The sequence below is a fragment of the Crocodylus siamensis genome, chromosome 1, assembly GCF_052110815.1.
Source record: "Crocodylus siamensis isolate JL-2025a chromosome 1, ASM5211081v1, whole genome shotgun sequence".
Taxonomy (NCBI): domain Eukaryota; kingdom Metazoa; phylum Chordata; order Crocodylia; family Crocodylidae; genus Crocodylus; species Crocodylus siamensis.
In genome coordinates, this window is record NC_143395.1 from 140,563,198 (window position 1) to 140,590,932 (window position 27,735).

A 27,735-nucleotide genomic window follows, 5' to 3' on the forward strand; every position below is an offset into this window, starting at 1 on the left:
TCAATAAACCTGTCTTACCTTTCTACCCCCAACTACACTCTCAATCCTGAACCCTCTGCTGGCGGCTGGGACACTCCCCCGCCCCATGGCCCATGCTCCCTCCTGCAGTTGTTCGCAACATGTGTGGGGCTGTCCTGAGCAGGCACAGGCAGCCCCACACAGGCTGCAAGTAGCTGCAGTGCAGGACGGGTGAGGGGGCCGCTTGTCCCCTCCGTGCTCAGCACCAGCTTGTAACCCACCCCCACAGCCAACCTGGGCCCCGGGCTGGCTCCAGGATCGCCTGTCAGGGCTGCGCCGTGGCGGGAGCAGCTGCTCAGTATGGAGGAAAGCAGCCCTCCGCTTGCTGCGCCAGAGAGTGTTTGCTGCTGCTGTTCACCCAGAGCTCACGTGCTGGGCAGCCCAGAGGTGGTGGTGGCAAACACTGCCTGGTGCAGCAAGTGGGGGGGGCTGCAGCTGCTGCCACCGTGCACAGCGCTGACAGGCAAGCCGAGAGCTGGCACGGGGCCCAGGCTAGCTGCGGGGGTGGGTTACCAAACTGGTGCTGAGCATGGGGAAAAGCATCCCCTCACCCGCCCCGTGGCTGGCACCCCACTCTGCAGCCATTCGCAGCCCGCATGGGGCTGCTTGTACCTGCTCAGGACAGCCCCATGCGGGCTGCAAGTGGCTGCAGCAGGGAGCACCGGCCACGGGGTGAGGGAAGAGCCGCTTTTCCCTGTGCTCAGCTTTTCCCCAGGCCACTTTTCCCCAGAGTCCTCCCCTGCCCTTCCCCTCCCTCCTCTTCCTCTGTTTCTGGTGCCAGGGCAGTCACATGGTCCCAAGCCAGAAGCCCCTGCTGGGACTCCCAGCTGCGGGGCAGGGCCCAGCAGGCCCGGCTGTTGCAGGAGCCCACCAGGACTTCCTCTGGGTCCTACTGCCCCTGGCTCCTGTCATTTTTGACAGGAACTGAGGGCAGATAAATATTAATTTTCTACATTTTTTAGGGGCCCCATGGGCCAGATAGAATGGCCTCACGGGCTGGATTCACCCCGCGGGCCATATTTTGCCCACCCCTGTCCTGGTCCATTGACATTGGAGCTTCCCTAACCCCCATACTCTGCACCCCCAGTCCATTGCCAGCAGCTGGAATTGTATACCTGAATCTCCAGATCTTGGAGTCCTGGGACTCTCTTCCAGCTGCTTTTATTTTTTTCTATCCAGGTCTTTCTGAATAGAACAGGATATAAATCTCAAAATTATTATTATTGTTTTGTTGTTGTTAATCAGGTTTTCATCCATCTGGTTGCAAAGCAGAGATTAGAATCATGAAGCTGTAATGTTTTAAAAACATAAACACTTTTTAAAATAGGTTTTAATTTCCCAATTTTGAAGGAGCCAGATTTGATCCTCAAGACTCTGGCACTGAAAAAATCTGGGTATAGATGATCAAGGTGACAAAGCAAGATCCATCAACAGTAAAGGCAAACAAGGGGCTGCTTCTCCTGCATCTTGCCTCATCAGTTATGGTAATGTAAAAGAGCATTTTCCACTGATACAAACTTCCCAGAACCTTCTAAATGTACTGAGTGTGAGTGGACTAGTCCCACCAAGAAAACTGTTTGTCTCCCCCAGTCAGAGGCCACCAAAAACACAGCACCAGATTCTGGGGGTCAACAAAAGTTAAACACGGCAGTGGGGGGTCAAGGTTAACAATAAATGGAGACGCTAAGCAGAGTACAACTGGTCAGTGCCCGCTGGCCCTCAAATGAGTTAAAGAAGCCAGTGAATGCCACCTTTCTACATAGGAGGAAGCCTAAGGAATGTCTTGCATTCGAAAGCTTGTCTAATTTATCCCAGCTCCAGGGGATCCTGCCCATGAGTTCCCTGTGCGAGTCAAAGTTTGCTTTTCTGAAGCCCAGGATCCTTACTCTGCTGCTCTCCATCTTTCCTTTCCTCAGAATCCTGAACTTGATCATCTTATGCGGCCCAGGTTGACATTCACTACTATATACCCCAACAATTCATCCCTGTTTGGGAGCAGCAAGTCAAGAAAAGCATGACATCTAGTTAGCTGCTTCAGCGCTTGCACCAGGAAGTTGTCCCAAACACTTTCCAAAAACTTCCTGGATTTCCTGTGCACTCCTGTATTGCCCTCTCAGCAGAATTCAGGGTGTTTTCTTGTGGTCAGAAAACTTCTGCTTTTTGAAGAAAATCTCGTCCACCACTTCTTCCTGGTCTGGTGGTCTATAGCAGACACCGTCTACAACAGGCGTGGCAACATTTTTGGGCAGAATGCCAAAACCGCCCACAACCTTGACTCATAAGATATGGGCATGCCAGGGGTGGACAGCGGGGGAGCTGTGAAGGGCCTGATGCTTCTTCTGGTAGCTCAGCCCCAGCCTCTTCCCCATCATCTACTCCAAAAATGCACATGCCAAGTAAAATGCCTTCACATGCCATGCTCTGGCACCCAGGCAGGGGGTTGCCTACCCCTGCTGTACAACATCACCCTGGATGCACTCCCTTCTGTGTGCACTCCCCTCTGAGTGCACTCTCAACCCCAGAGACTTTCAACAGGCCTATCTCCAGTTTCATACTGGAACTCTGAGCAATCATATGGCTCTTTTACATGAAGTGCAATTCCTCCTTCTCTTCTCCACTGCCTGTCCTTCCTGAACAGTTTGTACCCATCCCTGACCAAGCTCCAGTCATGTGAGCTATCCCACTAAGTCTCTGTTATTCCAGTCACACCATAGTTCTATAAATGCGCAAGGACTTCCAATTCTTTCTGCTTGTTTCCCATGCTCTGTGCATTCATGTATAGCACTTGAGGTAACAAGTTGATTGCCTTGATCTCTCAGGAAGTATAAAAACAAACACTTCCACTGTTTTCCCCCTCCTGCTTGCTCTCCCTCCAGGTATCCCATTCCTCACTTACCTCAAGGCTTTGATCTCTCCATTCCCCAGCAAACCTAGTTTAAAACCCTTCTCAGTAATTCAGATCTGTCTTCAGAGATCCTCTTCCTTCTCTCTGTCAGGTGGATCCCATCCCTTTCCAGCAATCCTTCTTCTTGGAACAATATCCCATTGTCGAAGAAGTCAAAGCCCTGCTGGCAACACCACCTGCGCAGCCAGGTATGTTGATCTGCAGGATGCACCCATTCCTGCCTGGACACTTTGAAGGATCAAAAAGAACACTACCTGAGCCCCAGACTGCTTCACCCTTGAAGTCAGAGCCCTTTAGTTACTTTTGATCTGCTCATGGTCTCCTGGCAGTATCATTGGTGCCCACATGGATGAGTAGCATAGGGTAGTAGTCAGAGGGCCAGATGAGTCTTAGTAATCCCTCTGTAACATCTTGGATCGAGGCTCTGGACAAGCAGCAGACTTCCCGAGACAACAGGTCAGGTCAGCAGATGGCTCCTTCCGTCCCCCGCAGAAGGGAATCTCCAACCACAACCACCCATTGTTTAATCAATTAATCGAGTCTGCTCTGACATGCTGAAATTCAAGCATGTTGGAGCAGTCTCCACACTTGTACGTAGGCACACCATTCTCTTTAGTTAATGTGCATTAAGACAGGGTAATGCACATTTTCCTAGTACCTCACAATGGAGGTACTAGATTTAATGCACATTCATTAAAGCGCAGTAATGCATGTATATACATGCCTGGTGTGGCACATCGTACATACAACACAATACATTTTTCTCCAGTTAAAGAGAAACTAGAAGCTTTATTAACATGCAAAGGGGCTAGCAGTATATTATTGAGTTTAAGATCAAAGCAAAAAGAAATATAACTTTATTGGAATGTGCACTGATTTGATAGATTATATATTATGCTTAAAAACACAACAAACTGGGCAAAAAATAGTCAAAAGAATCAAAAGATATTGTTAGCAGTCCCATAGTCATTATTGTTAAATGTGCGCGTCTCATTCAAATTCATGAAACAAAATCTAGCGTTCTCGAGTGTCTTAACAGTGCCTTCAGTACTTCAATGTCAGTCTTTTCTACACCTGAGTTAATATTGCCATACCTGAATTAAGGTTTTTGGCAGGGCTGTGAAAAAGAAGACATAAATTACCAGGAATGGCTAATAGACAGCTACATTGGAAAAGAAAGGCTAGTTTAAACAGTGGGCTATTAAGACCATTAAAAAGGAGAGAGATTTGTTAATGCCTGTAGAGTGGATAATCAGGGGGATGATAGCAGAAATCAGGGGGATGATAATAAGCCCTGAAGTCTGTTGTCTCTCTCACCACTGCCTGAATAGAAGTGCTGCTGACCCTCCCAGCAGTTGGTTTTAAATTTTGAGTGGAACAGAGATCAAAAAGTAGATGCAGCTAAACCACTGCCTCCTCCCTGGATTTGCCCCTGGGTTTGACATTCCCTGTTGCAAGTGATTTGTTGGGGGGCCAGGACTGGGAAACAGAGGCACAGAAGGGTTGTGAGGGCTGGTGGAGGGTGTGGGGGGAACTGAGGCAGGGAGTCCCACATTGGGGGACAGTGAGGGCTGGCTTGGGGGGGAAACTAAGGCACAGAAGACTGAACAGGAAGCATACAAGGAACTCATTTCATAACTATGCCAACTTTCTTTCTTCAACTAGACCTGAGATAGCCCAACTGTAGTTAGCACAGTTTGCACAAAGTACGCTATGGGGTTGGTTGTTTTGAGTGAAACCCAGGTCCTTATGGTTTCCGTAGTGCTGAGGGGGTGTGATCTTTGGAAATGCTATGGCATGAAAGCATGCTTTCTCTGACAGGCGTGCACTGGCACAGACCTTGAAATTGTTGCTGCAAACTTCTTGGTATGAGGAAAAACCTGCCTTGCTCTGCCTGCTCATTTTCATGGTAACTGCCCTATCAGCTACCGACTCTCAGCTACCTTCTCTTCTCTTCCCTTCCCACAGACAAGGGGGGACACCAGCTAGGAAACTCCCCCACCTAATAACTTGTCTCTTCTGTCCCTGTCTCAAGATACTTCTTCTCTGCCTGGTTTCTCCTTGGTAAGTGGATCACATCAGGGCAGAGCCCACTTCTTTAACCATGCAGATGGTGACCCCACAAGATGTTAGGGGGGGTGTGAAGTGGGCCCTATTCCATTCATTGATTCGGATCACTGTCCCTGATTTGATTCAGCCAAATCCAAATCTGAAGATTCGATGCTGATTTGGAGAATCAACAATTCGGACATAGACACAGCTTTAAATGTTTTTTCTACATACCTGAGGTACCAGCGCGTCTTGTGAATGCTGTGATGCTGGGGTGTATGGAGAGTCCCACTGGAGTGCAGGGGAGCCCTCCATGTGGTTGGCGGTGAGCCCAGAAGTGGACCAGAAGTATTTTCAGTCCGCTTCCATGTCTGCTAGGGAGCACACAGGGGAGCCCCCCTGCACCTCCCCCAGCTCGTCGATCAGCTGCAGGGGGACCCCAGGTGCCTCCCCCCAGACCCAGGAAGCACCAGTTGCTGAGCTGGGGGAATGTGGGGGGGCCTACCAGTATGCTCCCTGCCTAACCCAGAAGTGGACTGGAAGTGCTTCTGGTCCACTTCTAGGTCTGTTGTGGAGCGCACTGAGGAGACTCCCGCACTCCTCTGCCCTACCATCGCAGCATTCATGAGCCCCTGCTACCTAGAGGTATGTGGAAAAAACATTTAAAGCTGTCTCTGTGTCCGAATCGCCGAATCTTTCCGAATCTCTCCAAATTGATTTGGAGGGTTCTGATTCAATTTAGAGAGATTAAAGGGTCCTCTGATTTGATTCATATTTGGAGATTTAGCCACTGAATCAGGGCAAATCGAATCAGGGACTGAAGCTTCACACATCCCTACAAGATATGCCTCGCTGCTTCTGTGAACTCTCGTGCCAGTGCACACCCTGGAGGCACAGAAGGGAACTGCTTCTTCTGATGGCTCTCCACTTGTGCATGCTTTCGTGGAGCATGCACAAGGCCCTAGAAAACTTTTTTCACCTGCATTACAGCTTTATAGCTCTGGCAGACTATTTACCAGTTGGTGCAGTGATTGATCACACCTTGCACTAGGATCACCTTCCCTGTCCTTCCTAATGGAGCAGGCATCCTGCCTGTCTGCAAAATCTCTCCTGAAGAATGATACCATGTCCCAAGCAACCCCAAGCTGTGAGGGCAACACCTTTGACTACCATCTGACCTGGCTGTGCCCTGCACCCCCATGGTGAGGGAGGTGGCTGCCATCCCAAAAGATGATACCTCAAAAGATGAGAGAGCTTCCTGGCACACAAGAGTGTATGGGACTGCCACTGGCCTTACCAACAGTGCCTTAGAAGGGTGGGAATGTGGGGTCTCAGATACATGTAAAAAAAAAGGCCTTTGATTGTGTGGTTTTGTACATTTATGCCCTGAAATGTGTCCCAGGGTTAGACCTCTCCCATGCAGGGGGGAACTCTGCCAAGCTGAGCAGCCCAGGTAGAGGGTGGGTTGCAAGTAGCTGTTCCTAGGTGCCTGGGCCAGGGAATGGGGCAGGTGTATTGGGTTTTCACTCTGCTTTTTAATTGAACTCCTTGTAGAAGAATAAGGGGATGCTGGGAGGGGAATTCCCTGCTCACCCCCTTTCCCATGGCTGCCAAAAGCCAAGCCATCACACTGGCATCAGAACAAGCGATGGCAATGATCAGAAGTGGATGGTGAACAAGCTGTTCCCAACATTGCCTTCTGAAGATAACCCAGGGGAAAGCAGAAGGCCCAAGAGGTGAAGGCCTGCTTACTGACTTCTCTCATGGTAGGGAGCAAACAAATCCAGTAGCTCAGGGGAGGGGTGTAGAAACTATCCTGGCTCCTTCTGCTCTAACACCCAAAAGAGCTCCTCCAGGGAACATGGCCTTTTTGAGAAAGAGGCCCTATCCAGGACTGCGGGAACAGGAAAGAGAAAGTTTGAAAGGTGCTAGGTCCTGGGATGAGACCCAAGTGATCCCTGCCTAACTCAGATGATTCCTTTTGAATTTTGACCCAGAAAACATGATCCTTATCTCTCTAGGCCCTCATTTACCATGCAGGGCCTCAGGGAGCAGAAGCTGTCTGCTGCTAGGAGCAGCAAATCTGCTCCCGTGTCTCTGCACATGTAGACACATACCTGGGAGAGTTTACTCTTCACTAATTTACTCTAAAGTAAACTGCTCCCAGATTATTTGCATGTGTAGACTGACCCCCTGGTTCTGGGTTTGGGCTAGGATTTGGGTCAGGATCAAGACTTGGCTAGGGAACAAGTCCATGAGGCAGGCATCCCCATGCTCCTCTATGGCCATTTTAGTAGCAGGCACCAGAGGGGTGACTCCACCATCATTTTTATTGTTGTTGTAATTGTCATCATCATCATCATCATGCTGCACCTGCAAATGTAAGGAGCACAGTGTGGTGGAGAGCAATGGTGTGGTTCTCCTTGATGACCACTGATAGCTTCTTGTGGTAGGAGGCTCACTATGCCCAAGACTGTTGGCATCCTTGCCCTGAAGATATTGTGACTTTAGGCACTTGATTATAGTGCAGATTTGCAAGTAGATCTGCTGGTTACCTGAGCCACCACCTGGGTTGTGATATGCTCATAGATTGCCTGGTTCAATTGGTTGCCCTTTGTGCCATTGGCAATGGCGGCAATAGTTCTCTTCTCATCCCAGATTGCAGTGAGATCTAGCATCTATCCACAAATTCAGTTTGAGGTCTGACTGATAACATCCAAGGCAGACATTCTGCGTCTCAGCTTAGATCATGAAGCTAGGTGATCACTGATCACTGTTTGCACCAGAGTAGTTGAGCAAAAGTGAGTATTTGGGATGGCGGCCTGTAGGCTGGGATCACAACCCTTGGGCATGGGTGGGTTGTCAGCTTGGAGATGATACCACCCTCTGAGCAATAGAGTTTGGGGGGAGGGATAGATTATTCATAGAGTGTGGAGACTGAAAGTGGTGTATCCTAGGCTGTTGAAGGACTGCAAAGTGTTCGTATTGGCACCATGGAGCAGACTGTTCTTAGTGCAAGATATTTTATATAACACAATCCAGAGATCCCCCTCACCTGAAAAGGCATAACTTTGTTATGCTAGGAGCATGTTTTCCTACTTGAATGCATAGACACTCACATTTTAAGTGCAAAGTGTAACGTGTAACAAGGCCCTTAATAACTCCTTGTCCTGGATTCTTCTTCAAGGTATGTCTGACTCTTTTATGAGAGAAGGAAGAGCAGCTAAAAAATATGGAGCAGGAGCTAATATCAGGCATTATCCAGACAAATCAAAACCAAATATCAAGCAGCGACATTGGAGGAAAGGGTAAACTATCAGATCTGTACCTCTACACTGAAGGTAGCTGATTTAAAACGAGAGAAGGCAGTAGAGAATGAGAAACTTGACTCTATAAAAGGAAAGGCTAGGGACAGGATCCTGGATGCATAGTATACTAGTAGATGATACATTTGGAGTCCATTACTTGAACTGATATTCATTAGTCCTAGACAATAAAAAAGAAGGCATTTTTTAAAACCTAGTTAATTAACGTGATCTGAAATACTTCCTGTAGGCAATCTTAAATGTTCATTTGTATGCGGTGGCCACATGGCAACCTACAGGAAGCCTGAAGGAAGAGACAAGATCTATTCAAACTGATACATTTATTTAATGGCTACAGAATGAACAAACTCATTTCTTTCTGTTACATCAGTGTTTCTCAACTGGTGGGACATGAAAGCCATCTATATGGGATGCGGAGAAGTGGTGGACTCGCTGCCAGCAATTCTGGGTTTGCCACCGGCACTTCTGCTACCGTGTGCTTGTCAACTGGCCACTGGGGACCTCCCTCCTGCCCCCAGCTCATCATTTATCATGGTGGGACCAGGGTTTTTGGAACCAATGGTTGGTGAGACATAAGGTGGAAAGGGTTGTGAATTGCTGTGTTACATAACAAGAATATTTACCAGTTGAGCAGTGCTAGGTTAGGTGTTTGAAATTAAAAGTGCTTTTATGCCTCAGTAAATCTAGTTTGTTCTTCTTTTAACTTGTGACCTCAGTTATCTAGTCTTGGTTTCTCAGTTCTTTCACTTCTTAAATACAGTGTGCGGTATACCTGGATGTTTTCTTTACAGGTTATAGGTCTCAATTATGAAAAAGCTCTAGTGAAAAATTTCCTTTTGATGATGTACTTCCGTTCTTCCCTTCCTATATTACTTTGGACTGAACTAAAAAAATCCTGCAAAGTCTGCACAATAAGGAATACAAAATCAACCTGATAGAAAAATGCCAAATGCTTTCCTCTTCTCTTATCTTCTCTATTAATGCCTGAATATATCTAGCCTATGTTTTTATCACACTGGAGTATCAGCAATAAAGCCCAATTATGGCACATTAAATGTCAGCATTTGATTGTTAATTATTTTACTGCTGATCCTTTTGTCAGATAGAATGGAAGTGCAGGGGGAGCTGGGGATTGGGAGCTGTTGGAGGGGAGATAATGACAAGGGACACAAAAACAAAGTAAAAGACAAGAAACAGAAAGAAAGGCATAGAATAAAAAGGAACAAAGACAGAAATAGCAGAGATCCTAAAGAGCGCATTTTTCCACTGACTGATGCTAACTGTAACAGACAGGTACTAAATAAGTAACTAAAGGTTTTGTCTCTGCATAAAAGGCAAGTTCTACCCTTGATCCTTCCATTAACAGTCATAGGTGAACTGAGAGGAATATATAGCCCTACCAAATTTGTATCCTGTCACACAGGGCATAAACATGAAATTGGCCCTGTAATCTTCCGTGCCTATCCCCCAAGCGTCACGTGTTTGGGTTCTTCTCAGACCTCACCGTGGCTTCTTGGGCTGCATGGCCAGGCTATTGGAAGTGGCCTCAGGTCAGTTTCCCAGGGGTCTCGCCTACCACGTCTTTGATGATAAGTAGTTTTCTATCGGGAAGACGATGTCTGGTCCTGCCTCCCCTGGTACTTTCCCTCAGTCGTCCTCATGATATTACTGCTCAGGGCTCCACCTCCCCTACACCCCACCTAGAACCAACCATGATGTTGTCTGTCAGAGCCAATATTCTGGCCCCCCCTGGCACTCGGTCCCTTAGGGGCTGCGGTTGTTAGCTACTGTTGGTATTTGTACCAAGTATCCCCCGCGGCCCCTCTTTGCTCTCAGCTTATGCGGCATCTGACTCCATCCAGGCTTTAACCCCCCTTGCTGCGTTGCTTCCTCCCCAGGTCCAGTACCTGATGTCTATCATCCGCATCAGGGTTCCATCCCTGTTGTCTCTGCCGGTGTCCCAGTCACTGCTGCCACCAACCTCCGTCCATGCTGGCCCCATGAGTGACTCCTTGGGCCCTCGTTGGCCCAGTGTCCCCGTCATACTCCCCTTCCATGGGAGCCACCATGTCCCCTCATTAGGATCGCCCAGGTGTTCTAGCTCCTCTGAACTGGTTGGGGACACTGCTTCCCATCCCCCCAGTTTCCTTCCTGCTGGGCCTTTTATCTTGGTGCCGGGCACCTGCCCAGCCATTTGCCCCCGGCAGGCTTTTATAAAGCACGCCCAGGCAGACATGGGAGCCATTCCCAGCTCCTCCCAGCTCCACTGAGGATTTTCCCTTTGATCTTCGCCTGCGGAGGCTCCAGCCGCTGCATTTTCACTTTTGCCATGATCAGCTGCTGGCACAGCATCCCACTGCCTTTCCTCCAACTCTGGTAAGTTTTCTCCACAGGCCCTCTCTGCTCCTCACATAGGCTGAGTGTAATATCCCAGGAAGCCCCTGCTACACAGGCCTGGACCCATCACCCCTAGACATAAGCAAGCACAGCTGTGGAGGGTGTCTCCCCAGCTGCCACTGACAGTCAGCTGGGAAGAGGGTGGGCTAGGGGAGAGGCTGCACTGGGAGATGTGTGGGAGTGGCCACCACCTTTTGGCCTCAGCCAGTGCAGATATCTGCATGCCCCCCGTACCAAAGGTCAAACATGTTTCATTCACTCTCGGCCCAATCTACGTAGCTTAGAGAAACCTGTGTAGGTTTGATCGATTCTGCCTCAGGCTTTTTGAATGTCTGTACCTAGCCTCTCTGCTCCAGGGATCCGAGTAGACTTCAGTATAATTTAGACAATCCTGGAGGGCTGCCTAAATTATAACCTATCCCTGGCTGCCCATGATTTCACTTAACTCCTTCCTGTTTCTATCATGCTACTCCCAACCCAGACATATCCCCCATGCCACAGTTTAAGAGGCCAGCCTTCCACTATTTTCTTTAGTGTCTATGTTTGGGGAATTTCGTAGCTAAATCCAGAAGATTACCAAGCCCCCCCTATTCCAGCCCATGCTTCAATCTGAGCCCAAGGTGTGTCTATAAGGATTAGATAGCTGCAGCTGGTCAAAATACAGCCTTTTCTTTTCTTTTTAATTTGGTGATGGCCAGGACACCTTGGGAAATATACCACAAAAGTAGCAGGGAGCTCAGATTGTATGCTTGGGTGCTCTTGGTATAAAGTGCCTCTGGAAGGGTGAGAGTTCAAGGCTGTCCATAGCCTATTAGGAGTCTGAGAGAGACAATAGCCCATCCTGTGTCCTCAGAGCACTGGGCTGGGACACTGGAAGAAAGAAAGGAGTATTTCAGAGAGTGAGGCAGGTACAGCAAAGCAGCAGCTAGTTTGCAGGTGTGGGATTAAATTAAGTGAGGAAAGCAGCATTACTTGAAAAGGAACATGGCAACGAGAAGATAATGATGATGTAGTAGAGAAAGTCAGACTATTTATACAATTTTTGCTACTTGGCTCCATCTTGTCCCATCTCTGAATCTCCCTCATGCCCACTGTCAGACCCTCTTTTCTTCTTAACTCCTCATTCAGCTGTTTCTCTTCTCACAACATACACATACTGTATTCTTTCACATCTTACCCATGCCCCAGTTATCACCTCATCACCCTTCTGCCTTTCTAAGCTCAGTGGAAGTGCTGGTCACAAGCGCCTTGTGAACTTCTTTTCTAGCTCCATCCAGACAAGGGGTGGGCAGTTATTTGGCCTGGAGCGCTACTGGATGAATTTTGGTGAGCTGTTGAGGGCCAGTGGCAGGGGAGGAGAAGAATGGGTTCAGGGAGATGACAATTGATCCTATCCATCCCACTGGCCACTGCCAGGAGCCAAAAGAGGGAGCATTGTGCCCCACACCACTCTGCTGTGCCACATCCAGAGCCAGGCAGAGACTCTTCCACTCCTCTGCCCCCCTGCCTGGCTTGCTGTTTGCACTATCCTGGCACGGCAGTTCTGGCACCACAGCTGCCAACAACCAGGCCTGCACAGGATAGGGTGCAATGCAGTGCACCGGCTAGCTATCCTGCCCACCCAACTGCCTGCCATGTTGAGCTGCTGCTGCAGCTGCACCATACCAGGAGTGTCAGGGGCAGCTGCCCTGGGCCAAGCCCTACCCACAACCAGCATGGACTCACTTCTTAGCAGCACTGCAAGGGCAGTGGCTCATCATGGTGGACAGGATGGCTACTCAATGCACTGCATTGTTCCCTGTCCCATGCGGGCCTGGCTGCTGGCAGCCATGGTGCCTGGACTGCTCAGCCAAAGCACCACCAGGAAGCTGGATTGGGAGTGATGGGATGGATGCACGAGGTGAGGACAGAGGAGTCTATGCACTGCATTCCCTGACCTGTCCCTGGTTGCAGCAGAGCAGAGTGGCACAGGATACAGCTCTCCTCAGGCTCTCAACTGGCTGGTGGGCTGGATAGGATCAATTGGTAGGCTGGATACAGCCTGCAGGCCATATTTTGCCGACCCCTGATCTAGACCCTCTTTAGCTTTTACCCTTTACACTTCACAATGTTTTTTTCTCTTTCCAAAGTTTCTCTTCTTAATAAAATATGTGTTGACTTTTTAAAATTTTTGACATCATCATCATTTTCCTGCTCTTCTTGAAATCTTTTCTTCTCTTGGCTTCCATGACTTCATCCTCTCCTGGTTCTGCTCTCACCTGCAGCCGTGTGGAACTGCGGTTCCAGGCAGCAGTGCTTAGGTGTGGGCAGGCTTCCAGCTGTGGCCTGCAGAGGGGCCTGCTGGGGCTGCCAGGGGGCCTGTAGACAGGATGCAGCCTGCCCAGGGGAACACAGGGGCCTTGAGTGCCCTCAGATTCCCTGCTTCCGTGCCCCAGGGCTCAGCATGCCTGCAGGCTTTTAAGGGCCTGAGGCTTGAGCTGCCATAAAGGCAGCCCAGCCCTGGGGCAGGAGAAGCTCCCAGCCTCAGGCTGGCCCCCAAATGACAAGGCTGACCTGGGAGCAAATTTGCTCTGATGTTGTGTCTACACATGCATTACTGTGCAGTAACTAATTACAGGTAGCAAATTTACTTGCAAATGCAGGTAGCAAATTACTTGCAATTAGCAAGTTTTACTGTGCAGTAAGCATATGCACATGTAGACGCATGTGCTTACTGCACAATAAACCAGGCTACTGAGCAGTTAAGGGTCTCATGTAGATGCACCCACCATAGACTTCAGCCATGACTGGTTAAATCTTTTTTCTTCATTCTGTCTTCCCAACAAACAAGGTATAGTATTTGGAGTATACCGTATTGCAAGCAAAAATATGGTATTTGTGGCCCTCCCGCATGTCCATATTCTCTTTCCTGTATATGTCCACTCTTATAAAGTAAGAATAGTGGGCATTTATACACGTGCTGCAGGACATGGGGGAGTGGGGTGCTTTAATTAAAGCAGCTCTAAGAGCCACTCTAAACCACCCAGAGTATCACATGTATCAGTGTCCCCACACTGAAAAATGGTGGCTTGTTAAAGGAGCTTTAGTTAAAGCCCCCTGCCACCATTTTTCAGCATGGGGACACTAATACACGTGATGCTGGAGTCTGCTGGAGGGTGGTAATTATCTTGCTCCAGCAGACTCAGTTAATCGAGTTGGAGCAGCCTCAATGTGTGTGTATAGGTGCCCAATGGGACTAAGTTCCTATCCAAACCCAATCTTTTCCAAAGTTTTAAGGAACCTCAGATCAGAAGATAGTTCAGATCCATGTCTGGATGACTGTCTAGGAAAACTTGATGGTGTAGGCTTTATGCTTCTTAGAACAGTAGATGGTGCTGTTGTCAATAATATTTGGACTTTCTGTTTTCTCAGCTGTTTTGAAAATACAGTCAAAAGCAATTATGTAGAAAAAGAAGTGAACATGATGTTTAATGTCTCCAGTTCTTAACCTATTAAAATGAGAAACACAGGAACAAAGCACTGATGTATGGGAAAAGAATGAATTTCAAAAAGAGAGATGTGTTAAGGTGTGTTTGCAAAGACAGGAGTCAGCAGCTGTCAATCCTAGATCATGTTGTACGTGGAAGAGGTCTGTGCAACCATCACTCCAAGAACTTCAGTGCATACACCTAGGCAAGAGTATGAAGGAGTGGAGGCTGCCCTAAACCTACTATTGCAAAGGCCAGACTGAGTCCAGACATTCAGCTCCTCAATGGTTGTAGCTTCTGCCAGACAGCAACAGACTAGAGCTGTTGTTGGCTGCTTAATGCCTCAGCAAGGGTGTGTATTCTGTCAGGGTGAACTCACTTGGCCTTTCTCCACCCAAAGAGTACCCACAAGGCAGTGGGAGCTAGGGTTTTCAGGCTCCCTATACTTGTCTTACTCTGGAGTTGCAACATTGTGGTATTTTATAGGAGCCATCCTGCCATGAGTAGCCCCACCACATTGCCACCAAACCCTCCAGCTGGATGCAGTTTACAGTCATACCCAGGACCTATGTCCTTAATATGCAAACACAGAGAGGAATAGAAATTATGGGAAGCAGAGTGTTAATATAAAATAAGGCCCACATTTCAAAACTGACCACTGGCTGTTGAGTGCCCAAAATGAAATGGTGGGGACCTTATTTTCAAAGGTGTTTAGCACCCACTGCTCCTCATGGACTTCAGTTGGAGCTGTAGGTGCTAGGCATCTGTGATATCCAGGCCCAACAGATCTCAAGTCAGGCAGCCATAAACTATAATCAGTTTGGAAATTTCAGCCTTAAATTAAAAAAAAAAAAAAAAGGACTGTGACAGGTGACCAGCAACAGTGAATAAAGAATTAGCACACCTGCCCATTGCTCATATTTCATGCATGATTACAGCTGCATAGCTCCTTTCTTTGCCTGGCTATCTACATGAAATTGTGCACAATGAAAGCAGGACAAGATAGAGTTCATAGACACATAATGAAAAAGAGAAAGAACACAAGGAAGAAAAGGTTAAATACCTGTAGGACCTTAGCTTCCCCATAGTTATCACTTTACTGCAGTATCAACCACTTTGGAATCATAGGATCCAGACAGCAAGGTTGGCTCCATTCAACAGAGGTATGGGTTTATACATTTGCAAAGATATTTTAGACGAAAAAGTTGGTGACTTCTTTACAATATATAAATATTGTATGTACAATATGTTCAATACAATACAGATATTGATAGACCAAGGAGTAATGGTTTCAAATTGCAGCAAGGGAAGTTTAGGTTGGATATTAGGAAAAACTTTCTCAGTAGGAGGGAGGTGAAGCACTGGAACGGGTTACCCAGAGAGGTGGTGGAAGCTGCATCCTGGGAGGCTTTTAAGGCCTGGCTCAACAAAGCCCTGGCTGGAATGATCTAGTTGGGGCTGGTCCTGCATAGACTAGATGACCTCCTGAAGTCCCTTCCAACCCTAATTTTCTATGATTCTAAGATTGTCTAAGATGTGAAAGGGGCACTGCTTTGTGATATTTAAGACCCTGCTTGACAGCACTTTATATTGATATGTGTATATATGCAAAGTATGGAGAACAATTTTAATATAATATTTTTTGAAATCTCCAACAGTAAGACAGCCTAAACCAGGGGTTGTCAACCAGGGGTATGCGTACCGCCGGGGGTACTTGGGAAGGCCTTACCAGGTACACGTGGGAGGGGAGGGACAGAATGCCTCCACCCACCACCCCGCGCTGCTGCCTCCCAGGAGAAGGGCCAGACACAGGAGAGGGCAGCAAGTGCCTCTGTGGACCGCATAGGCACCACCTGCCTAGCTGGACACAAAGGGGCAGGGAGCTCACACACGGTTGCTGCCACCAACACCCATCACCTCAGCTGCCGCCGCTCCACATCCAGCCATGCACTACCCTTCTCCCCCCGCTGCATCTGGTCATGTCCCACACCTTCCCGCCCACCCCGCCTCTCACCATGCACCACCTGCCCCGCCCCCGCCCCCCAGTCCAGCCAACTGGGGCTACACTTATTAAAAAAGTTGAAAACCCCTAGCCTAAACAATATGCACTGTTAATCTGAACTGACCCATTTCTGTTGTTTGTTCAAGCAAAGCCCTCAAAATCTGAAGGCAACTGTTGGTAACAGACTTCCTGCTCTCCTCATCTCTGTGACAACAAAATTGCTCTGCTCTGGCACTTGGAACAAAACTGCTAACAACTTCCCAACAGCAGTGTAACTAAGATGGGGTGACTGGGCAGCAGCTTTGGGCACCCACTTCTGGGGGAGGGGGAGCACAAAAATAGCCATGACAGCTGCTGGCCAGCCCACAGACCTGGTCTGTTAGGCCCCTGTTTCCAAAGCCTAGTGCATACTCTAGTCTCAGTCACAAAAGTACAATAGAGAGCACATTTTGTGTTTCAAATAATGCAGTTCTACTGTTCTAATGTTGCTGAAATGTGTCACTGTGCAGCTGAGAATCTGAATGTGATAGAAAAAACAGCTTTGTTTCTGATGTCCAAATCATTCCAAATGAATGATAATTTGCTTATCTCTAGCAGGTGATATGTCACTGTGAACTGTGGATGGGGAAGTTAAGCTGGTAAAGCTTTAGTTAGAATCAATGTAGTAGAGTGGTCTGCAAAGGTTGTAGTAGGGTGAAGGATTAGACTTAATCCTTCACCATCTATCTTTATTTTACTCAAGTACTTGACTAGATACCACAGACAATGCCAATAATTTTTTATCTGCTTTGTGTAGCTGAAGAGCATTTCCCATGCAGCATGGAATGGAAATGAAATGTTCACCCATAACAGTCTGCTTTTCCATTTGATGACTCTTAAGCACTTTTTTTATAGTACTTCCCATTTATAACCAGATGGGCTGCAGCATTCACATTTACACCGTTCCACTCTCACACTCAAAGCCAGGTTATTGTGGTAAAGTTATCTAGATTTTACCACTGGTTCCTAAGAAAGTTATGATGTTGCTGATCATCCATGAGTCTCCACTTTTATCACTGACCAGCTTTATTAGAATTAAGCAGAAATGTGATAAAGAAAGCTACTCTGTATCTTATTTCTCTCTTTCTGCATAAAGATCCACCTTCTTTAATAGGTTGCAATAAACCAAATTATTTAAATATGTCCTAAGAAATAAGTAAATACCTATGTGTTTTGCTGTATCAGGGATGTCATTTCTACAGGATTTGGTGCTAATGAACTAAACAGAAACAGTTTATATTAAAATGTACTGACCGAAATTAAGTTACAGTAAATATCAATGTGGTGCCTATCTTTAAGAAAGGGCAGAAAGTAGATCCCTGGAATTACAGGCCAATCAGCTTGACCTCAATCTCTGGTAAGATTCTCGAGAAAATTATCAAGGAGACCCTTCTGGATAAGCTAGCTGAGGGCAGCACCCTAAGAGATTTGGGTTTGTCGTGAGTAGGTCTTGCCTGACCAATCTCATCACCTTCTATGACGAGGTGATGTATGACCTGGACAAGGGAGAAGAGATTGACATCATAAAACTGGACTTTAAAAAAGCCTTTGATCTGGTGTTTCCTGACCTCCTCATGGAAAAATTGGTCAACTGCAGCTTCGGCTACACCACAGTTCAATGCCTGGGAAATTGGCTCCGAGGTTGGCTCCAGAGAGTAGTGGTTGATGGCAGGAAATCATGAAGGTGTTCCATGACCAGTGGCATCCCCCAAGGCTCTGTCCTTGGACTGGTTCTCTTTAACATCTTTATCAACGATGTGGACATTAGTGTCAGAAGCGCACTGGCTAAGTTCGCTGATGACACTAAACTTTGGGGCATATCATCCATACCTGAGGAGAGGCTAGTGATCCAGGCTGACTTGGATAAACGTAATAAATGGGCAGACACAAACCTGATGATGTTCAATACCGGTAAATGTAAGGTATTCCACCTCAGGGAAAAAAACCTGCAGCATGCTTATGGGTTCGGCAGTGCCACACTTGTTAGCACCACTGCTGAAAGAGACTTGGGGGTCATGATTGACTACAAGATGACCATGAGCCACCAATGCAATGTTGCAGCTGGTAAAGCAAACAAAACCCTGGCTGGCATCTATAGATGCTTCTCAAGTAAATCTCAGGGTGTCATCCTCCCCCTGTACTCGGCCTCAGTGAGGCCTCAGCTGGAGTACTGCATCCAATTCTGGGCTCCACAATTCAAGAAGGACATTGAGAAGCTTGAAAGAGTCCAGAGGAGAGCCACACGCTTGTTCAGCGAGTGGGAGAATAGGCCATATGAAAAGAGACTGAGATCCAGTCTGGAAAAGCACAGGCTCAGGGGGGACCTGGTGGCTGCTTATAAGTACATAAGGGGTATATATCAGGACCTGGGAGAACATCTGTTCACCAGAGCGTCCCAAGGAACAACAAGGAACAACGGTCATAAACTCCTCCAAGCCCATTTTAGGCTGGACATACAAAAAAAATTCTTTACTGTCCAAGCCCCCCAAGACGTGAAATAGACTCCCTCCAAGAGTGGTGCAAGCACATACTCTGAACTCATTCAAGAAACGTTTGGATGCTTATCTTGCTGGGATCCTTTGACCCTAGCTGACTTCCTGCCCCTGGGGCAGAGGGCTGGACTTGATGATCTTCAAGGTTCCTTCCAGCCCTAATGTGTATGAAATATATGAAAATCTATTCAGTCTGCTTATATGTCCCAAAATGAGAGTCCTTACTCAGTTTAAGCACCCAGTGATGCAATAACTGGAGTAAATCTATTTTTTTTAGCAAACAATCAGCAAATCAGAACTACAGTGATTCACTGAAGGGCCAGGTCAACTTCCACAGACTTCAGTGGGAATTTGGTTCAAGCATGACTAACACCCCCCAAAGCATATCGCCATGGAATGCTGCACAGAGGTATGCTGAAACCACTCTGTGGATATGTCTACATGTGCAAAAGATCCAGGAGTAGTTTATGTTCCCAGCCAAGTGTCTACACATGCAGGGAAGCAGGAGCAGATTTGTAGTTACCGATTACTCATGGGCTTTCCTTTACAAACTTAACCTTCATACGTTCCCATGGGGTAATTTCCAACCCCAGATGCATATGTTGTGCAATATCTTAAAGTTAATTCATTCTAAAAAATGTTCTTTTTAGGACATTGTCACTGGCACTGCAGTACACAATATCCCCAATGAACAGCCAGCTTACATGAATGGTTTGCTCTCTGTTGGTGAAAAACTGCCCAGGATAACATGTTATCACAGGTGTAGCAGGGCACTAAGGTGCCTGCTACTTGAAAAGCAGAAGTATTGGCTCAAGTGCTGGTTGCTAGGGGCAACCAGGAGGAGCTAAGGGCCCACACCTAGTGAGTCAGCTGACCGGAATGGGCAGAGCTGACTACTATAAAGCACAGACTGGAGGCCAAGAGTGCTCTGTCAGCTGGCAGCCAGAGAGAAGGAGTACTGCCTGACTAAGCAAAAGAGAAAGGCCTAAATGCAAACAGTTGCTTGTACTAATGAAGGATGGAGCACCCACGGAGGGCGACTCAAAGGAGATTAGCCAAGCGGCTGAGTTTTATATTATAATCCAGGGGCTTGTGTTGTTGTTTTGTTGTTGTGGTAACACGGGAGGACTGAGTGAAGCTATTAGGGGATAAAGGAGGCCTCATAGGGGCTCCATGGTAGTGTGGGGACCCCGGCGCCAGAGAGGGCGCAGCATTCGGGGGGTGCACTGACCCCAGCCCTGAAAAGGGGAGCAAAGAATTGGAAGCCAGGTAAGGCTCAGGCCACCTGAGCCCTGCAGCGGGTTCAAGACCCTGAGGAGATTTGGGGCCAGACAGTAGCCCCAGAGAGGGGGCAGCGGGAGAAGCCCCAGAGAAAAAGGGGACAAGTCAGAAAGCGGCGGTGAGGCGCAGGCCGCGAGACAAGCCAAAGAGTGCCAGTGCGGTGCAGAGAGTGAAATCGACCAAACAACGTCCAGTACATCTGCGAGGCTTGGGGCGTGGTACAGGGGTGGTTGGAGCCACGCATAGCCCATAAGGCTGGAGTGCACTGAGTTACCCAAAACAGCACAGGGACCAAGATACATCAGAGCACCGTGTCCAAGGGGACAAAAGGCAGCCTCCCTTATACATAGTTGACATCAAAGACGTAACGGGCGAGATGTGAGGGTGCTTTAACACCAACTTGGCATGGTTGGGGGCACTAGAGGAGATCATGGCCATCCCTAGGACCCAGCGCTGTTACAACAGGCATGAATGTGTTTTTCCATATGGGGCAACAACTTACCCCAAGCCCATGTTAATGCATTGGGTAACTTGTTACCCCAATGCAATTTCTATATAAATGAGAGTCCTAGACCTGTTTGGCCACTTTGGGTGGATGCTTCTGAAAGGACAGCATTCGGTCACACCTCATTCATGTCCACTTCAGGTATCCATGGTAACTAATGGATGGCCATCCTCCACTCTGCTTTTGCTTTTGATGGAGAACTCACCCTAGTTTCCTATGTTCCAAAGAAGTCCAAAGTTGTGCTGTTCCTGTCAAGCATGCACCATGACCTGTCAGTGGGTAGAGAGCAAAGAAAGCTGGACATCATCCATGACTACAATAAAAACAAGGGTGGGGTGGATAACCTTGACCACTTAATCCATATGAACACCTGCAGTCGAAAAATCAACAGGTGGTCAATGATGCTATTTTTCAATATGCTGGATGTGGCTGCCATTGCCAGGCTCATCATTTGGCTAGGCCACAATGCAAACTGGAAGCAAAGATCACATTTAAGAAGAGGCCACTTTTTTTTGCAGGAGCTTGGAGAACAGTTGATTGACAGATAAAACAAAGAATGATGGATACACGTAATTTAAGTCTGTCAAGTCTGGTATGACTGTCCTAAATTACAAATTGCCACAACACACCCCAGTAGAACCTTCTGCAAGCATGAGTCAACATTGTGTTTTTTGTCCAAGGACAGATGACTGCAAAACCCAGAAACAATGCAAAGGTTGTAAGTGATTTGCTTGTGTGCACCACAGTACATCACTGCTGCTTTGTGAGGAATGCAATATTTTTTTTTAGTTTGAAACAGTGTGAACTACAGACTTAGCAAATTGTTAATTCACATTTTCAAATTCTAAAAAAAGTTTAAATTTTGTTCATAGTTCTAGTTAAATAATATTTTGGATTCAAATTATCATAAATACTCTTCCAAATTGTGGCAGGGCGCTGGTAGTGCCTGCCACTTTAACGGCAATTAATGAGATAATTGACCATAGATGGGAGTATGATGAAGACAACTACTTGACATTAGGTTTGTCAGTATGGTTATTTCTGTCGTCTGAGTTTTAGGTTAGTGTGGGCTCTATTCAGTATTGCTCCATACTTTAAAGCAAATACAAGTGCAAAGCAAATCCAAATAGGACTTAAAATTGGTATATATTATTTGGTAATATTTTATACAAACTTTGCACTGGAGTAAGCAATGACACAAGATACAAAGTGAATGCAAAACTGGATGCTCTATAATAGTATTTCCTTTTTAGTTTTTGACCTGGACATCAAACTGTCAGCTTCAGAGAGCCTCTCTTACTTTACTTGGAAACTTCTTCTATTAAAAAATAAAAACACAAGTCATCTCATCAGTTTGGTTGAGAACAGTATCCTTGACAACATTTGTCAGGAAAAGCACTAGTGTTTAGAAAATAGACCCTAATGCCATACTTCTTCTCTAATGACTATGGCTAATCCTCTCAGCCTGCTTATATTCTCAGCTGTTCTTTCTGAGCTGAGGCTTGCCAATTACTTTGAAAACTCCTGACTCATTCCAATATCACTTTAGACCTCCTTTAATTGAGTGCAGAATATCTTCAGCATCAGAGGAGATCCTTTGTTTGATGCTGTAAGAGGTTTTCTTGGAAGTTAGAATTTCTTTGTTTCTGTGTAATTTACTTTAATGGTCTCATGATCAAAGCGGAGTCCCCAGATCAACTCTCTTTAGAAGAATTCACCTCACTTATACTATCTAATTAAAACAAAAGACATTTGCTTCATTATTTTTAACCTTGGTTTCCAAAATGCACTTTAAGACCTTTTCCTGTCCTATTGACAAGACTAATTTCAGTGAGGATTTACAATACTAACACTATGCTTCCCATAGCAGGACTGGGTCCCAGGGGTGATCATGACATCCCTTGGTGGCCTTATGATTCTTGCCCTGCTCCAGCTCTCTGGGTACCTCCCCTCCTCTTCTGCCCTCTCATCTGTACTGCCTTGCTGGTGTTTCCTTATTGGGAGAAAGAGAGAATGTCCGGGGTCCCAGAATGAGCCCAAATCTATTTGCTGTCAGTGGGTTCTCCCCAAAACCTGCTGTTCACCATCCTGCCCTCTGGTGAGATGGGCCCTCCTGGCCTGTCTGTGCCTCCAGGTCACCTGTCACCTTAAGGGCTATTGGTGGCCTCTGACTTCCCCTACAGCCACGCCCAGACTTTGCAGATGTTATGGGTCATCACTTAGGTGGGGTACACTGCCCCCAAAACAACACCAAACCACTCAGGCCTCTCCTCCCTTGTTGGAGCCTCAGTTACTTGTTTTCCAGACCAATAGGAGCCTCCCTACATAGTTAACTCCTGATGGTTTGATCACATGCAACATAATGTATTTTTACACTTGGTGTATTGCCAGTAGGTGAAGAGAAGTGATTTTTCCCCTCTATTCAGCACCAGTGAGGCCACATCTGGAGCACTATGTTCAGTTTTGGGCCCTTCACTACAGAAAGGATGTGGAGAAATTAGAGAGAGTCCAGAGGAGGGTAACAAAAATGGTGAGGGGGCTGAGGGACATGACTTCTGAGGACAGGGTGAGGAAACTGGGCTTATTTAGTCTCCAGAAGAGGATTTCATATTTCATAGATTTCATAGATATTAGGGCTGGAAGGGACCTCGGGAGATCATCGAGTCCAGCCCCCTGCCCAAAGGGCAGGAAGTCAGCTGGGGTCATAGGATCCCAGCAAGATAAGCATCCAATTTACTCTTGAAGGTGTTCAATGTAGGTGCTTGAACCACCTCCGCTGGCAGACTGTTCCAGACCTTGGGGGCTCGGACAGGAAAGAAATTCTTCCTTATGTCCAGCCTGAAACGGTCTTGCAGGAGTTTGTGACCGTTCGACCTCGTCATCCCTTGGGACGCTCTGGTGAACAGACGTTCCCCCAGATCCTGATGGTCACCCCTGATAAACTTATAGGTGGCCATCAGATCACCCCTGAGCCTGCGCTTTTCCAGGCTAAAGAGTCCCATGGCTCTCAGCCTGTCATCGTAAGATCTGTTTTCCTGACCTCTGATCATGCGCATGGCTCTCCTCTGGACTCTCTCAAGCTTCTCCACATCCTTTTTGAATTGTGGAGCCCAAAACTGGACGCAGTACTCCAGCTGCGGCCTCACCAAGGCCGAGTACAAGGGGAGAATGACGTCCCAGGATTTAGAAGCATCTATGGATGCACGCCAGCATTTTGGTCGCTTTACTAGCCGCAGCATCGCATTGCAGGCTCATGTTCATCTTGTGGTCAATGATGACCCCCAAGTCTTTTTCTTCTGTAGTGCTAACCAACATAGCACTGCCGAGCCTATAAGGGTGCTGCAGGTTTTTCCTCCCAAGGTGGAGAACCTTGCATTTTTCGGTGTTAAACACCATGAGGTTCTTGTCTGCCCATTTGCTGAGCTTGTCCAGGTCAGCCTGGATCACCCGCCTATCTTCTGGCGTGGATGCTTTGCCCCAAACTTTGGTGTCATCGGCGAACTTGGCCAGTCCACTCCTGACTCCAATGTCCACATCATTAATGAAGATGTTGAACAGGATGGGTCCCAGGACAGAGCCTTGAGGGACCCCACTGGTCACAGGGCACCATGATGAGTGACTGCCATCAATCACAACCCCTCTGGGTCCGACCACAAAGCCAATTTCCCAGCCAGCGGATCGTGGTGGAGCCAAGGCCACAACTGGCCAGTTTGGCCAAGAGGTGATCATGGGATACCAGATCAAAAGCTTTTTTGAAGTCAAGATATACGACATCAATCTCTTCTCCCTTGTCCAGGTGATAGGTCACTTGGTCATAGAAGGAAATGAGATTGGTCAAACAAGACCTACCCGCAACAAACCCGTGCTGGCTATCCCTTAGGATGTTAGCCTGGGCCAGTCCATCAAGGATGGCCTCCTTAATAAACTTTTCTAAGATCTTCCCCAGGATAGAAGTCAGGCTAATGGGCCTGTAGTTAGCCGGATCCACTCTCCTCCCTTTCTTGAAGATCAGCATCACATTGGCCTTCTTCCAGTCTTCAGGCACTACACCAGAGCGCCAGGAGTTTTCAAAGATCCGTGCCAGGGGCTGGGCTATGACGCTCGCCAGCTCCTTGAGTACCCTGGGGTGCAGGTTGTCAGGGAGACTGAAGAGGGAGTTAATAGCAGCCTTCAACTGCCTGCAGAGTGGTTCCAAAGAAGATGGAACTAAACTGTTTTCAGTGGTGGCAGATGACAGAACAAGGAGCAACAGTCCCAAGTTGCAGCAAGGGAATTGTAGGTTAGATATTAGGAAGAATTTTCTCACTAGGAGGGTAGTAAAACACTGGAATGGGTTACCCAGAGAGGTGGTGGAAGCTTCATCTTTAGTGGTATTTAAGACCTGGCTGGACAAAGCTTTGGCTGGGATGATTTAATTGAGGGTGGTTCTGCTTTGAGCAGGGGGTTGAACTAGATGACCTCCTGAGGTCCCTTCTAACCTTAATTTTCTATGATTCTATACACATGCAGACACACACGCACATGCGTGCGCACACGCACACACACACACTTGCTCTATATCAGTATTCAGTACTTCATTTTTACTTCATCAGCACCTCCTGCCTGAGCTCTCTCTTTATATCTTTCTCTCACTTTTGCCTGTATGTTTTCCATATGATACTGCCTGGACATTCCAAATGCTTAAAAATAAAGTTCCCTTATATATCAATTAAAATCAAGCAAACCCAAAAAATCTACTGTTGTTTACCTGCCTATAATACGCATATGGGCTAACCCCTTAGTACCAGACCCAGCTTTGCTCTTTCTGGCAGCAAAGGGGCCACCCAAGATCCAAAGAGCAAAGATGTATGTTGTGATGTTTTTTTTGTTGTTGTTTGGTTTGGTTTGGTTTGGTATGTGGACTTAAATAAGTGCCTGGATGCTCCTAGCTAGAGCCCAGCAGGGTGTAAGCAGTTGAAAAGAAGCCAAGGGCTTTCCTGCAACCCTTATACTATGTGATCCAGTACTCTTATATCACATGATACATAAAGCAGGGATCAAAGTCGTCTGTCTTGTACAGCACCAAGTGCTGTGAGCTCTTTATAACAAGCCATGACATAACTGTTATAAAACATTATAGTGGTGCTGTGAATTCACAGAAATCTAGGACAAGGGCATGTGGAGTATCACACTTTTATAGGCCTACGATACAGATTTTTTTTCTTTATTAAAGGGATTTGTAAAAGCATTCAGCATTGACCTACCTCTATTTCTAGGCTTTTGCTAGACAATAACAATTCCTCTTTGGTGATCTAATGAATTTGTTTTTGCATCTGAAACCAGCTTTGCAGCACACACCACAATAGCATTATTACTGTAGGTCCACAAATTAGGGTTTTTCTACATCTATCTTCACCATCTGTGCTGTTTAAAAATAGAATTTACAGTTTCCAGTGCCAGTTTCTCTTTGTATCACCGTCCTCTCTTCAGCCACCACTAACACCACCCCCCACCACATACATGCACACTATAAAACAAAAAGCCACACAGACAAATCCAAATCCCAGCTTTCAGTGAGCCCTGTTAGGAAATTCTTAGAGAAGCTACGATATACATATGTTCCAGAGCAGTGATTATACAAAGCTAAAATGTGTGTGAGACAAAGGGGCTTTGTTTGTTTGTTTAAACCAGGGGTGGGCAAGATACAGCCCAGGGGCTGGATCCAGCCCATCAGGCTATTCTTTCCAACCCATGGGACCCTTTACAAATTTAGAAAATTAATATTTATTTGCTCCTAGCTGCCTGTCAAAGATTACAGGAGCCAGGAGCAGTAGGATCCAGAGGAAGCTGTTGGCAGGACCCAGCAGCAAGGCCTGCCCAGCCCTGCCCCCACAACCAGAAGCCCCTGCCTAGCAGAGGCTTCTGGCCTGGGGCCATGAGGCTGTTCCTTTTTCCCTGCACTGGAGAGGAAAACACAGCCCTCAACAGCTTTCCAAAACTCGGTAAGCGGCCCTTCACCTGAAATAATTGCCCTCCCCTGGTTTAAACCCAACCCCGCTGCTGCAACCCACCTTACCTTCTAAAATCCAGGATGTGTTTCATCATTTTTGGACCATTACAAGTAATAAAGTTCCTTCACTTGGAACTTAGTTAATAGTTCTGTTGATGATATGCAATATAGAATCTAGCTCACTATCCTACAGCTACGGAGAATCCAGAGAGCACAAAAGTAAACGTTATTTTAAAATATATATATAACCAATAAACTAATCAGACGATAAAAACAAAAGGAGCAGTTCACTTAATTACACTCTATAATCATGGTTTAAATAATTCCCTCCTGATAAAAAGATGATCACAGTATTAGGATATTGAAACTGAAGTATATAATTTTGCTTAGCCACAATATTGTGGACTAACTATAAGACTACTTTTCTTATTTGCTACTTCTTTCACTTTTGACTCCAACCACAGAGCAGCAACAGATATTTGAGAAAAGAGAAATTGAGAGTAAAACAAAACAAGTACTGTACTTGAAAAAGTCTCAGAATTTAGACAGCTACTGCAATTACAGCTAAAATCCAGCAGATGGTACAAAGAAACCATGATAAGGGAAGATATTAAGTTCAAAGTTTTTTACAATTTTCATAACAGCCCTTAGGAAAAAGGTTCTGTATCTTATTACTGATAATGTAACTAATACATTATCTATTTTATGAATATAAATGGGATCAAAATTTCTTAGATTTTCTTACGATTCTCAAAAACTTAGGCAAAGTAGTGCAAAAACTCTTGAGCAGAATATCAAATTTACCATCTATTCTTAACATAAAAATGCAGGGGTTTATACCTATTGAAGTCAAACATGCTATTTCTAGTAAAGATAATTTGAACATATAAAGATAGTGATTTCTTATGCAAATATTTGGAGTTGTGTCAAGAATAAGAATATGAGATCAGCAGACATCTCCAAGCATGAATCAACACATTGCCTTGCTAAATTGTCTAAACGTGATAGAGGTGAGAGAAGAAATGCTCTACTTCTCTGCTATACCAATTGTTGGCTTCAGAGATTTCTGAAATACTTTTCAGGAGTGTAAGTGAACGCCCAGAATTGAGGGATACATCAACTGTTATTTGAAAAGATATTTATTCAGGGAGACTAAAATTTTGTTTCATCAGGTTTACCCTTAAATACAGTCTCTACTTTTAAAGCCTTGCGTGTAACACATATAACTAAAAATTAAACCAGCGAGCGGACATTCATATCAGAAG

At 46.4% G+C, this 27,735-nt stretch overlaps 1 protein-coding gene across 4 annotated transcripts in view; it reads left to right on the forward strand.

The window, feature by feature from the left end:
* LOC149873412 (uncharacterized) overlaps window positions 1-27,735 on the forward strand; it is a 67,260-nt gene that overhangs the window by 2,716 nt on the left and 36,809 nt on the right. The window contains exons 2-3 of one of the 4 annotated variants that reach the window (XM_090044326.1): window positions 1,369-1,502; window positions 3,015-3,111. The exons of 2 other annotated variants lie outside the window; for them this stretch is intronic. In XM_090044326.1, coding sequence (XP_089900452.1) covers window positions 1,419-1,502; window positions 3,015-3,111 — 181 coding nt within the window. In that variant the 5' untranslated portion in view covers window positions 1,369-1,418. The remainder of the gene's footprint in view (window positions 1-1,368; window positions 1,503-3,014; window positions 3,112-27,735) is intronic. One more of the 4 variants, XR_016441954.1, reaches the window with a different exon arrangement.